Genomic DNA, 15,467 nt, shown 5'->3' on the forward strand with positions numbered 1-15,467 from the left:
TCCTTAGTTTTTAAAATAAACAAGTACATACAATTATTTTCATGGTATGTAAATACCAGCATCTCTACAAAATGGCCACCCAGGCCAAGTATCCTACTATGTATCACTTTGTAGATGTATACAGTGCATCCGGAAAGTATTCACAGTGCATCACTTTTTCCACATTTTATGTTACAGCCGTATTCCAAAATGGATTACATTCAGTTTTTTCCTTAGAATTCTACACACAACACCCCATAATGACAACGTGAAAAAAGTTTACTTGAGGTTTTTGCAGATTTATTAAAAATAAAAAAACGGAGAAATCACATGCACATAAGTATTCACAGCCTTTGCTCAATACTTTGTCGATGCACCTTTGGCAGCAATTACAGCCTCAAGTCTTTTTGAATATGATGCCACAAGCTTGGCACACCTATCCTTGGCCAGTTTCGCCCATTCCTCTTTGCAGCACCTCTCAAGCTCCATCAGGTTGGATGGGATGCATCGGTGCACAGCCATTTTAAGATCTCTCCAGAGATGTTCAATCGGATTCAAGTCTGGGCTCTGGCTGGGCCACTCAAGGACATTCACAGAGTTGTCCTGAAGCCACTCCTTTGATATCTTGGCTGTGTGCTTAGGGTCGTTGTCCTGCTGAAAGATGAACTGTCGCCCCAGTCTGAGGTCAAGAGCGCTCTGGAGCAGGTTTTCATCCAGGATGTCTTTGTACATTGCTGCAGTCATCTTTCCCTTTATCCTGACTAGTCTCCCAGTTCCTGCTGCTGAAAAACATCCAGACAGCATGATGCTGACACCACCATGCTTCACTGTAGGGATGGTATTGGCCTGGTGATGAGCAGTGCCCAGTTTCCTCCAAACGTGACGCCTGGCATTCACACCAAAGAGTTCAATCTTTGTCTCATCAGACCAGAGAATTTTCTTTCTCATGGTCTGAGAGTTCTTCAGGTGCCTTTTGGCAAACTCCAGGCGGGCTGCCATGTGCCTTTTACTAAGGAGTGGCTTCCGTCTGGCCACTCTACCATACAGGCCTGATTGGTGGATTGCTGCAGAGATGGTTGTCCTTCTGGAAGGTTCTCCTCTCTCCACAGAGGACCTCTGGAGCTCTGACAGAGTGACCATCGGGTTCTTGGTCACCTCCCTGACTAAGGCCCTTCTCCCCCAATCGCTCAGTTTAGATGGCCAGCCAGCTCTAGGAAGAGTCCTGGTGGTTTCGAACTTTTTCCACTTACGGATGATGGAGGCCACTGTGCTCATTGGGACCTTCAAAGCAGCAGAAATTTTTCTGTAACCTTCCCCAGATTTGTGCCTCGAGACAATTTCCTGTCTCAGAGGTCTACAGACAATTCCTTTGACTTCATGCTTGGTTTGTGCTCTGACATGAACTGTCAACTGTGGGACCTTATATAGACAGGTGTGTGCCTTTCCAAATAATGTCCAATCAACTGAATTTACCACAGGTGGACTCCAATTAAGCTGCAGAAACATCTCAAGGATGATCAGGGGAAACAGGATGCACCTGAGCTCAATTTTGAGCTTCATGGCAAAGGCTGTGAATACTTATGTACATGTGCTTTCTCAATTTTTTTATTTTTAATAAATTTGCAAAAACCTCAAGTAAACTTTTTCCATGTTGTCATTATGGGGTGTTGTGTGTAGAATTCTGAGGAAAAAAATTAATTTAATCCATTTTGGAATAAGGCTGTAACATAACCAAATGTGGAAAAAGTGATGCGCTATGAATACTTTCCAGATGCACTGTATGTACTAAAATGTATGTAATATGTTATTACAGTAATACCTCGGAAAACGACCACAATCCGTTCCGAAAAGTGGGTCGTTATCCGAAATGTTCGCTATCCGAAACAATTTTCCCCATAAGGAATAAAGGAAATAGAAATAATTGGTTCCTAGCCCCTGTTGACTCGCTAATATATGAAAGTTACAGGCTATATAGGTATGTTTTTTTAAATGGGAACAGTTATAATACAGTACAAATGATGTTAAATAAAAATAAAAACATTAAAGAAAGCATTTAAACATAAGAAAACATAGGAAAACTTATCGTTTTGACTGACATGTAGCATTGGTAGGCTTGGCTATGACCGACTGAAAATGCAATGTGTAGGAACAAAATCATTATGAATAAGCACATAACATAATTCTGTAACTAAAAACTAAAGAAATGACACTACAGCATGGAATAAATAAAAAAAATGTGGAATCTTACCTTTCTAGTGAGGCGATTACGACAGCAAAGGGAGGGTCACGGCAGAGGAGGGAGGGCATATGACAGATACGCTACGTACGGCAGAAAACAATAGCACTGGGTAACTTTAATACGTAAACACATTTTACTGTTTACTGTACATAACTTAATTTTACGAAACTAATTTACAAAACATTTTTTTTTTATTTTTATGCTTTTTTTTTTATGGAGGTGTGGGGAGGAAGGGGTGGAATTACTGCATAGAGGGGGAATCCCCCTCCATGAGAACATCGGGGGATGTCCTCTATCGCTTTGAGGTTGAAGAAAAAAACTTGTCCAGTGTCTGTTGCTTCTACCTTTTTTGTAGCACTTTTCGATAATACGACATCACATTATCATTGAACATGTTCAGGCTCCTACTGCCTACCGCACTGTTTGGGAAAGATTTTTCTACAAACAATTGCAATTCCCCCCACTTAGCACACATTTCTTTAATCACTGAACTTGGGACTTCCTCCTTCCCTTCCTCTTCCCCCTCCGAAGACATATCCTCAGCCAAATTCTTTTCTTGCTCAGCCTGAAGGTGCTGCAACTCTTCAGTAGTGAGTTCATTGCTGTGCTCCTCCACAAGTTCTTCAACATTGTTATTATCCACCTCCAACCCCATGTTTTGGCCCAGGGAAACAATTTCATCAACAATTTCTGGTTCGAATCCTTCAAAATCTCGCTCTGGAACACAGTCTGGCCAGAGTTTCCTCCATCCTGCATTCATAGTACGGTAGGTCACTTGGTTCCATGCATTATCAATAAGATGAACACAATTCAAAATGTTGAAATGATTCTTCCAAAATTCCTTCAGAGTTAAGTTGGTATCGTTTGTTATATCGAAGCACTTTCTGAATAAGGCTTTCGTGTACAATTTCTTGAAGTTTGAAATGATCTGTTGATCCATGGGCAAAGGGGTTGTGTTCGGTGGCAGATAACGAACTTGAATAAAGTCGAACTCTTCTTCTAAGTACTCGTCGATGTTTGGAGGATGTGCTGGAGCATTATCCAGCAGGAGAAGGCATTTGAGGGGAAGGTTGTTCTTCTCTAGGTATTCCTTCACAGCCGGGGCAAAAACTTCGGTCACCCACTCGACAAAAAATTGGCGGGTCACCCAGGCCTTAGAATTAGACCTCCACATAACAGGCAATTTCTGTTTTATTACATTATGCTTCTTAAATACTCTTGGATTGTCCGAATGGTAGACTAACAGCGGCTTCAGCTTAAAATCCCCACTGGCGTTACCGCACAATAGAAGAGTTAGCCTATCTTTCATAGGCTTGTGCCCTGACAATGCTTTCTCTTCCTTCGTTATGTACGTTTTATTCGGCATCTTCTTCCAAAACAGGCCTGTTTCATCCGCATTAAATACCTGTTGCGGGACGTAACTTTCTTCTTCTATGATTTTTTTGAATTCTAGGATGAACTTCTCGGCCTCTGCCTTGTCGGAACTAGCTGCTTCCCCATGCCTTATGACGCTGTGGATGCCTGTTCTGTGCTTAAATTTTTCAAACCAGCCTCGACTGGCTTTGAAAACAAAATCACTCAAAGCACTTGTCTCTGGGGTTTTCTTCTTCAAATCTTCGTAGATTTGCAGCGCCTTCTCACTAATGAATGCCTCACTGATGCTAGCACCTTCTAACTGTTTTTCATTTATATACACAAGCAACAACTTTTCTACTTCGTCTATTATTTGAGGCCTTTGCTTTGTTATAATACTCACTCCTTTTGACACATTAGCTTCTTTAAGCTGCTCCTTTTTCTTTAAAATCGTCGAGATTGTCGACTTTGACTTGCCGTATTCTCTTGCGATATCCGACACATGCATGCCTCGTTCATACTTGGCAATAATTTCTTTTTTCAATTCAATTGTTGGCCGCTGCCTTATTACTGCACTGCTACCAGCTCTCTTAATCTTCTTTGGAGCCATGATTGAGGGCTATATTATTAAATAAAGCAACAAAATCACTAAATAAGAAGGATGCACACCGATAAAGATAATGAACGTCTGTTCGTAACCGTGTCTCTAGCGCAACGAAAGATGGGAAGCTGGCCGCTGTCCGCTGGTCACGTGTGCATGACGTAGCAATCTGTTCGCTATCCGAAATTTTGTTCGCTATCGGAGGCAAATTTTTAGTGAAATTTTTGGTCGTTATCCGAATTGTTCGTTATCAAAGGTGTTCGCTAACCGAGGTTCTACTGTATTTGACATTTACTTGTTTGGCTTCATCTAAGGTGACTTTCAACTTTTGAGATACAGGTGGGTTTTTTTGTTTTTCCAGTTGGAGCACATTGGACTTACTCAGTGTTTGTGGTCCAAAGCCTTAACCGCTATGCCAAACTGCCTGCACATTTGCCTGTCATTATTAATTTTTTCCTGGATCATTTTTTAAATTTTCTCCCCTTTAATTTTCTAATAGAGTTCTGAATTATGAGTAATTCAAATTTAACATTACTTTTTACATTTAGTATCATTTTCAACTTGTTGATTTTTTGCATTTCTTAGCACTGCCATTTTGTTTTTTTGTAGATGGCACTATTTTGTGGCTCTCTTTTCTCTTGCCAAGGCAGTACCCACAACATGAGTATCTTTGTGATGTGTGATGTCATTGGCTCATCTGTATAAAAGGCTAATGTCTTGCACTCTTAGATTATTTAAGATTCTGGATGCAAAAATCTTTCACCATGTTACTGTGTTTTTAAGGGATTTAAGGCAAGATTCTATATTGCTTTTTTTTCTCTGATTATGGTTACATATGAGCTTACTTCTGTTTTGTTTTTTTGTAAAGGATTAGGGGAAAGCATTAACTCTAGAATTACCAAAGCCTACAAAAGACTTGTAAACCCGGCCCACCTTAAATCCCTTCGCACCTCTCCAGAAGCATCTCTTCTCTTGTAAATGTGCTGGCTGATCAAGACAGGCAGCAAGCAGCCTACTATTCCATCTACCCACCGCCGCAGAAAGGGCACAAAATTCTCCCAGCTCAAACCTTGATTATCTGGGAGTCAGGTACCTAGAGTTGTATAGGGAAATAATATATTGTTATTTGTAACATATGGATTTCATGTGTGATCCATTTCTACAACAATCTATGTAAACACATTGTTAAAACAGAAAAGTTTTTCATGTTTTAGTAACAAATGACAAAATGTAGACTCTTCTGTCCTTGGCCACTGAGTGGTCTCGATTCTTGTTCAAATTCACCAGCTCAAGACCATGCACCATTTATTTATCTACTCATATAATTGATCAGCATTGCGACAAAGAACACGTGCTTTACTGCGGCTTTTCTTACAATGAAACATAATATACATAAATTTTTTTTCTTAAATTAGATTTTTTGTTTACATGATCTTAAAACAGAGTTGGGCATTTTAATGAACTCTGTGTGACAAGGTGTGAAATTCATAATAATGTAAGTAGTGGGCTATTTCTTTTATACATGTTTTGTGGACATGCTGTACAGTATGTAAATAATGTTAATCTCTAATAATATTTATGAAAAATATGTGTGCAATTAATTGAATTAATTGAATAAATTTAATTTCTGTCTGCAGAACACCCTCCTTAAAACATTGTTCTGCACCTCCAGTATACAGAACTTATTTAAATAGACAACACAGTACTGTCCATGCAGTCACTTGCGACATTTGCACATTTAATAATATTTCAGTATTTTGTTCCAGAGTGCTGAAGTTCATCGAGATGCTCACTAATGGTAAAAGCAATTAAGAAAAGACTTACTGACCCTGTGCTCTGATGCTCTCTAAGCATTAGGGCTAATCACAGATTCCTAAGCATGTAATACTGAGCAATGTTTCCCTTGAATGAGATCATGATTCATTTGAAACAATCATAATGACAATGTCATTTATACCTCTGATCATAAAATGTTGGACTTATTTAATTTGATATACTATATTAATCCTTGAGGGGAAACTGTCTTTTCACAATACCTTCGAAGGTGAGAGTGCAATGTCAGCCACTGTACCACACCACTGAAGCTATTTTCAGATTAAGAGCCTTGCTCAAGGTTGCAAAAGAGTAGGATCCCTTCTGGCATTAACAGGATCTGAGCCGGAAGCCTTTCAGATACCAGCACAGTTCCTTAGCCTCAGAGCCACCACTCCACCTCATGGAAGAATATTGCATCTCTTGCAAATAAGTTTGTCGCTGTTATGACATGTGTCCTGCATTGAGAGTCCCCAAACACAAGAAAGACCCAAAATATGCCCAAAAACACTTCCAAAAATGCCCAATGATGGCAATTTACCATGAAACCCAGGATAGATATAAGGGCAAATGCAGGATCTTTATAAAATAAAAGATGTATTTCACAAAAAGTTACAGCATGAAGCCCCGAAGAGCACAAATGGTATGTAGTGCCTGCAAAAGGCAATCCCAAAAGCAGCCAAGCCCCAATACAGAATCCAAAGGATGGTTAGCAATCCAGAAAAATCACAAATTAACACAAGAATACTTAATACTTCCAAGCACATTCAAGACGAACCACCAAGGAACTGTGGGAAACCCTCACCTTTTTAGGGATAAGGGCAGTCCCTGGCAGTGATGGGCATGTGGACCTGCTTCTTGGGGAACCACCCAGAAAACATGTGGAACATAACAAATGGTAAAGAGATACACAGAAAATAAGTAAATAACAATATTAACATAAACTAAAGGATCATAACTGAACAAAACAGACAAGAATTGGAACCACAGCCAGGAGAGACCTTTGGTGAAATATAACAACATGGCTATGTTTAATTCATATATGCAGTGTCTTTGTATAAAAATTCAGGCACACCTCGTGGAATTGTTTTTCATTTGATATTTTTTCCCTGATTTGCTTATTTCATTAATAGGTGATGGAGGTACAGGGGCCTATTTCAGCAGCACTGAACACAAGGCAGAAATCAGCTTTGAACAGAGCACTATCCTATCACAGGACATGTTCAACAACTGATTACATTGTTTTCTGCCAGCATTCATTAGAATGAATGTTAGAAATTAGAAAAAAAAAAAGAACACTTTAGATATGTGTTTTCAGTTATTATTCTTAAATGCGTTTTATTCTACTACCAGTTTGTAGTGTGGATAAAAACTGGGATAGTCAAAGACTAAATCAACCGGAGGAAGAATGTGCAAATTCTAAACAGTAACCAAGAGGGATCTACAGAAACAGTGGCAAACACTGTGCCACCTTATAATCAGGACTTGCACATTTATAATAAGATGATTTCCAGTTATTAATAAGGTATGCAGTGTCTGTCTTCACATTGCATGCTAAACCATAAAGCACAATAAAATGAAGCATAGGTTTGTACACACAAAACTGATTTATTCATTCTCCCACACAGCAACCAGTGACATGTAATGAACAAGTACAGTATAAGGAGGTCTACTCCACTCCAGAAATGTCCTCTGCATTACCAGATGTGATTTTTACATCTCAAATTTGGGTAGCTGTCCACTACAAAACATTTCTGTGCTTCACAGATAAATTTAAAAAAGGTTGTCTGGAAACACATAGTAGATATTGCTAATATAGTCTTTTTCTTGTGTATCTGTTTTTTAATACACTAGAATTAGTTACTTGAAAACTTACTTGATTTAAAATTTCTTTCACAATGTTAGAACTTTAGTGTTGGAATTCAGAAATTTACGTTCAGAACACTACTGGTCTTCTGCTCATGCATTCCAACCCCTTGATTAAATTTAAGTTAAAAGATAATTCAAAAGACAAAGACGTTCTGTGAAGCATGTACTACAGCTTACTTGATTTACAGTGCTTTTAACAGATCAGTAAGTCATCGCTGGGGAGAACACCTCCGATTTGCGTTCTCAGGCATTACTCTTAAATGTACATTATTCTCCTGCGCCTGGCAGAAAAGGTATAATTCATTTTGTGATACAAAATAGCTGCAGATTTTTCAAGCCTGAATTGTCAAATATTTATCTAGGGCTTATGAAGCTGTTGGTGACAGATGTAATCAAATGTTCATTTCACTTACCTGTATATATTGGTTAGACCCTTTTCTGAACTTCTAATTTGAAAACCTTATCACAATAAGATTACATTTGATAGGTGATGCCTTATTATCCAGAGTTCACTCAAAGCAATCTATACCACCCTATCTTCACTTTATCAGATTATTATTTAAATGATTAAAAGAGTACCCCTCACCCTCAGTCCCTCATTTGCCAACCTAGTGTGCATACATGTAATGATGTATTGGTCATTGTGCTCCCTTGGCAGTGCTGTTTCCCAAAGTATTCTCTTCTTCAAGTGTAGTTAATATCTTAAAGTAAAAGTGCACTGCCTTTCAGATGAATATGTATAGAAAGCTAGCATGAAAAGTGTTGTTAAAGACCTCTCCTAATTTTTAGCTCCAGCTTAGGCAATGAAATAAAAGAGATGCATCTTTATGGTTGGGGCTAGCAATAACAAAACAACTTCAGCATTTTTAAAATCAAATTTTCACAAAGTATATACTGTAGTTATGAAGTGTCATAATATACCTATCACTAAGTTTTATTATTTTGTATGAGACATGAAATATCACTTTTAAGATCTTTCATTTATTGCACAAAATTAATTTAATAATGCAGCCATTATTATTATTATTATTAGCACTTCAACATCTTTTTCCTTAGCGCAATCATTGCATGTGTGGACCACCACCTCCCAGACCCAACACAGACATACACAAAGGCACAAGTACAAGCACACGCTTTTGTTTTTCTTTTTTCCTCGTGGGAAACGCCTTGCCCCGTTTCCCACAAGCAACACAGTCCAGCAGAGTCACAGCACAATACAAATTTCTCTTTGACAGTAATCTGTTACTTAGTTCACACTAGCTGCAATACCCAGCGTTGCCCAAAAGGAAAATAAAGTGTTTTTTTTTTAAATTGTTTGAGAAAAATATAATAAAAAAACACAACTTCATCCATCCATCCATCCATTTTCCAACCCGCTCAATCCAAACACAGGGTCACGGGGGTCTGCTGGAGCCAATCCCAGCCAACACAAGGCAGGACCCAGTCCCGGGCAGGGCGCCAACCCACCGCACGACACACACACCCACACACCAAGCACAATTTAGGATCGCCAATGCGCCTAACCTGCATGTCTTTGGACTGTGGGAGGAAACCGGAGCACCCGGAGGAAACCCACGCAGACATGGTGAGAACATGCAAACTCCACGCTGGGAGGACCTGGGAAGCGAACCCAGGTCTTCTTACTACGAGGCAGCAGTGCTACCACTGTGCCACCGTGCCGCCCAAAACACAACTTTAAAAATAAAAATAAATTAACAATCAATGAAGACTCATTAATGAGCTTATATTGTTTACTGAAGTGCCCTGTTATATACAATGTTTTTAGTTTTTACATCTTTAGCCAATACTGTATATAAAGGTTCTTAGGACTTCCTACCCTTGAACATGCCACATAAAGTTGTCCATGTGAGAAACAGGCTGTGTCCAAATTGATTCCAGCAATTTTCAAAGATTGTCCAAACATTCTGAGCGTCAAGTGGATGATAACAGATATACAAGACTGAATCTGCAATTAGTCTCTTCTAGTTGAAATTCTTTTACAATCAATTAAAAGTTAAATATTTTACCTATATAAATAAATATTCTAAGTTAAATATCATAGGTATATTTGGTCTATACTTTTCCTTCAATCTTGATAACTAAATTAAATTTGATCGACAGGAGAATTGAATTTGAGGTTCAAGTGTGGGGCATGTTGGTACACTACTAGAGAGCACCTTAGCAATTTTTTTTAGGAATGAAAAGCGTCTCAAAATGCACACCCCTGCCAGATATTTAAGACTTTTCCACAAAAAGAAACACCCAATTTCATCTTTTTAAAAATAAATTAAGTTTTACAGCCCAAGCTCTTTTTTCAGGAAAGACAGAGATTAATAAAATTCCCTTTTACATGATATGGCAGAATTATAAACACCCACATGACAAAAAAAGCTTTTTCATGCCTATTTGTTCAAAACAAATCTTTTTAAAAAGCATGTGAGAAAATGCTCAAATCATTAATAAAAGTACACACAACAGGAAAAAATATTGCCAAGAGAAATTCTGTCTGAGTAAAATCTAGTTTTGAAAGACAAAACAGTTTATAATATAAGCCATGCAAGGAAATACAAATGCAAAAACAATTAACTATTAAGAAATCCCTTGCATACATGTATTTTACTCTGAGCTCAATTTTTTTATTCAATTTGCATGTTTTACAAAGTTCTAAAAGCAAGCTTGCAACAAAATACATTAATGTATGAATTAAAGGACATGCTAATAAAAATATCCAATGAAAATTCTGTTTTGAATAATGGCTAAGGTAAGAAAGCAAAAGACTTCTAAAAAAAACCAAACATCGAAGAGAATCATTATAAAGAAAAGAAGATCAGTCCATTCGTCTTTTCCAAGCATGCTTAATTCAATTATAGGTTTGAGAGGGTGAGCCCACATAAGAGACATTGGGTGTCAGGAAAGAAACCAACCCTGGACAAAAAGAAAACATGCTGTGTATTTTAAATGTTTGATTCAGATTCTGTAATTAGTTTGTAAATTAAAAATAAAATTCAAAATGCTAATACTTTAATCTTTATTTTATTACATTTCTGTGCTGCTTTATAGTCAAGCTGTTTACGGTCTCAATGCCCATTGCTGTGCCTTGGAGGCATAACGTTATATGTTATGTCATTGCCTCAATCTACGTATATAAGATGGTGCTCTTAATATCCAAGTTTGTAGCTATCAAAACAAATATTTGCAGTGTATGCCATTATTTCAAAAAGATTTTAGGATGGTTGGATTTTTGCCTATTTTTTTTTGATAATTTCCCGATCAACATTTTGGTACATTTACTTTAATTTGCACTTCTGGATTTTGACCCCTTGCATGTTTTGGACCTTGGTTTTTCTTTCATCTCCAGGGGCATCTCCAGGGTCCTCGTGCATAACGCCACACGTAGAATTCACACTAAAACATGGTGTATGGACCAAGGTGGAAATGTGCGTACGCACAAAAAAATCCAGATGCATAAATCTGTGCTTTCGCCAACTTTCACATTCTTCCGCTCCATAAATCCCAGTCAGTGTGAAAAGTAACGCACGTGCCTACCGCCACTCCCAAACTCCTCCTAGAATTTCGCCTCTTTGAATATGGAAATCAATATAAATAGCCCTTAAGCTCAGCGTTCTGTGAAAAGGCAATGGCAAAAGCACGGGGGAAAATCGAAGAATTTCAGCGAAAAGCAAGTGGAGGCAAGGAAAAACTTACTATTTGTTGGTTTAAACAGTGGTATAAACAACAAAAGGAAGTTGAGAAACTCGAAAGCTCAAGTTCACAAAGTCACACAGTGCCCGAAATAAAAAAGTTGTTAGATATCAAAGTTGCTGTGAAAAGGCAAGTCGTAGCCCACCATCTGAGTGTCATATGAAAGCTTATTAGGGTACAGAGAAAAGAAAAAAAATAGGCACACAGTGGAAAAAAAGGTCAAAATGTCAACTTTAATCCCGAAATTTCCACTTTAATCACGTAGTTTATTTTGTCATTAAAGTAGAACATCATAAACTTCATCTTTAAATCGTTTAATTTACTAGTTCCTCAAATCCCATTGTAACTAAAATAGCACGTTAAATGCTTTGTATTGTACAGTGCATCCGGAAAGTATTCACAGCACATCACTTTTTCCACATTTTGTTATGTTACAACCTTATTCCAAAATGGATTAAATTCATTTTTTTCCTCAGAATTCTACACACAACACCCCATAATGACAACGTGAAAAAAGTTTACTTGAGGTTTTTGCAAATTTATTAAAAATAAACAAATTGAGGAAGCATATGTACATAAGTATTCACAGCCTTTGCCATGAAGCTCAAAATTGAGCTCAGGTGCATCCTGTTTCCCCTGATCATCCTTGAGATGTTTCTGCAGCTTAATTGGAGTCCACCTGTGGTAAATTCAGTTGATTGGACATGATTTGGAAAGGCACACACCTGTCTATATAAGGTCCCACAGTTGACAATTCATGTCAGAGCACAAACCAAGCATGAAGTCAAAGGAATTGTCTGTAGACCTCCGAGACAGGATTGTCTCGAGGCACAAATCTGGGGAAGGTTATAGAAACATTTCTGCTGCTTTGAAGGTCCTATTGAGCACAGTGGCCTCCATCATCTGTAAGTGGAAGAAGTTTGAAACCACCAGGACTCTTCCTAGAGCTGGCCGGCCATCTAAACTGAGCGATCGGGGGTGAAGGGCCTTAGTCAGGGAGATGACCAAGAACCCAATGGTCACTCTGTCAGAGCTCCAGAGGTCCTCTGTGGAGAGAGGAGAACCTTCCAGAAGGACAACCATCTCTGCAGCAATCTACCAATCAGGCCTGTATGGTAGAGTGGCCAGACGGAAGCCACTCCCTAGTAAAAGGCACATGGCAGCCCGCCTGGAGTTTGCCAAAAGGCATTTGAAGGACTCTCAGAACATGAGAAAGAAAATTCTCTGGTCTGATGAGACAAAGATTGAACTCTTTGGTGTGAATGCCAGGTGTCACGTTTGGAGGAAACCAGGCACTGCTCATCACCAGGCCAATACCATCCCTACAGTGAAGCATGGTGGTGTCAGCATCATGCTGTGGGGATGTTTTTCAGCTGCAGGGACTGGGAGACTAGTCAGGATAAAGGGAAAGATGACTGCAGCAATGTACAGAGACATACTGGATGAAAACCTGCTCTCTTGACCTCAGACTGGGGCGACGGTTCATCTTTCAGCAGGACAACGACCCTAAGCACACAGCCAAGATGTCAAAGGAGTGGCTTCAGGACAAATCTGTGAATGTCCTTGAGTGGCCCAGCCAGAGCCCAGACTTGAATCCGATTGAACATCTCTGGAGAGATCTTAAAATGGCTGTGCACCGACGCTTCCCATCCAACCTGATGGAGCTTGAGAGGTGCTGCAAAGAGGAATGGGCGAAACTGGTCAAGGATAGGTGTGCCAAGCTTGTGGCATCATATTCAACAAGACTTGAGGCTGTAATTGCTGCCAAAGGTTCATCGACAAAGTATTGAGCAAAGGCTGTGAATACTTATGTATATGTGATTTCTCAGTTTTTTTTTATTTTTAATAAATTTGCAAAAACCTCAAGTAAACTTTTTTCACATTGTCATTATGGGGTGTTGTGTGTAGAATTCTGAGGAAAAAAATGAATTTAATTCATTTTGGAATAAGGCTGTAACATAACAAAATGTGGAAAAAGTGATGCACTGTGAATATTTCCCGGATGCACTGTATGTGTTCTTCTATGTGCTCTGTGTGTGTGAATCACTATGTGCTTCTTTAATGGGCTTTCTCTTCCTCCGACAGGACACAGAATCCATTACATTTGTGATATTACAGCTCTCTGAATAATTTAAATACTGAGATGTATACTTGATATCATTTTCATGATGATAGGAGTTAAAGCATGTTATTAAATATGGGAACACGGTGGCGCAGTAATAAGTGACAAGCTGGCGCCACATCCAGAGATTGTTCCTGCCTCCCGCAAGATGCTTGCTGCGCCGTGCGCGACCTTAGATGAAATAATTTATTGCAGCAGTACTGTTTCTTTCAAACATTCAATTCCTGTTCCTCCTTTTCTTTCTCCAAGTAACCTACAGTATCTCCACACAATCAGCTCTGTAATAGATGTTAAGCCATCTGTAAGCTTAGAACACGAGTCGTCAAAACTTTTAAGGAACATTGAAATATCTTCGTAGTACATGTTTAATTATTCCATCCATCTATCCATCCAGGGTCACGCCAGTCCCAGAAAGCATACAGCGCGAGGCAGGAACAATCCCTGAACTAGCAAGCGCTGTACCAAAGTGTCCTTACATGTTTAATTATTAACAATATAGATTATTTAAATGATGTTAACATGTTATCTGTATAATGTAATAAAAATATTTTATTGCATTTCATCTTAGAAATTATATCGTCATCATATGTAAATATGCTCTTTATAAAGTTTCGCAGGTTGTGCAATATTATAACTATCACAAGTTTACAGTGAGGTGATTGTACTAATAAGTACAAACAGTTCTACAAGAAGCACTTGATGGACTGATTGATTGTGTTTATAGTTCTTAGGATGAAACTGTTTCTGAACCGCGAGGTCTGTACAGGAAAGGCTCTGAAGCATTTTTCCGTTTGACTGTGCGCATGGCTGAGGCAGTGTGTGCTTGATGCTGTATAACGATAATTCTCTTTCCGATCAGCTGCTGTAGAGCTGTAATTCTACACTCAGATACAGTGATATAAATATTCAGAGGGGTGTATTGAGAGAAACAACGCTAAAGCAGCTATGGTATTTGGAATAGTTTGGGCATTCCGTGAACCATTATATTGTTACAGGTTAATTACAATCAGATGCCTTAAACTAATAAACAATATGCGGTTAATTTCAGTGTATTTGATAAAGCTGCATCAGGGATGTGGATCTAAATAAGAAAGTGAAACCACACTGGAAGAAAAGCACTGCTTTGACACTGGGTGCCGGCAGTTTGCAAAATCGAGAGGAGAAGTTGCGTACGCCAAGCATTTAGCCGGCGTGAAAATGTGCGTGGCTTTACGGCAAGTTTAGGTTTTATACATCGCGATGTGAGCATGGATATGGGCTTACGCAACATTTTTGTGCATACACACCATTTATACATGAGGCCCCTGGTCCTATTTTGTTTCTCCCAACATATGCCACTGATGTTTTTGGTCTGCCTAATGAGTATTACTAAATGTAATCATCAAGCTAGTCCACCATGCTAATATCAGCGTAAGTGTTCAGCACATTGTTTATTATACCAGTTGTGTCTTCCATTTGTTACTAAATACCGCAAATCAAAGGTAATTACCTTCAGTCTTGGAGGTCTGCAGTGGCTGCAGTTTTTTCCTTTAATCAAATTTTTAATTAGATCCTGAACCAATATATTTTCTGAGTTTCCTTTTACTTAACTCACATCATGAAGTATCTGTGCTAATACAATGTTTTGAAATATATGAGAGAAAAACTATGAGGTACAAATCCATTCTGGGCCAAAAAACATATGGATAATGTTTTCAGAAAAAGAAAAATCTACAATGTGATAAGATTTGTCTTGAAAGAATGAAAGCACTAACAAGCCATAAAATGAAATACCAAATTTTATCATCTTC

General features: G+C 38.6%; 1 protein-coding gene across 1 annotated transcript; it reads right to left on the bottom strand.

Moving 5' to 3' along the window:
- Positions 1–2,558: 2,558 nt before the first annotated feature.
- Positions 2,559–4,181, bottom strand: LOC114647915 (tigger transposable element-derived protein 1-like). The gene has a single exon (XM_028796655.1). It carries the CDS (start codon positions 4,179–4,181, stop codon positions 2,559–2,561), a length of 1,623 nt encoding a protein of 540 aa, XP_028652488.1.
- Between the last annotated feature and the right edge of the window lie 11,286 nt (positions 4,182–15,467).

This window comes from Erpetoichthys calabaricus, chromosome 1 (assembly GCF_900747795.2).
Source record: "Erpetoichthys calabaricus chromosome 1, fErpCal1.3, whole genome shotgun sequence".
Taxonomy (NCBI): domain Eukaryota; kingdom Metazoa; phylum Chordata; class Cladistia; order Polypteriformes; family Polypteridae; genus Erpetoichthys; species Erpetoichthys calabaricus.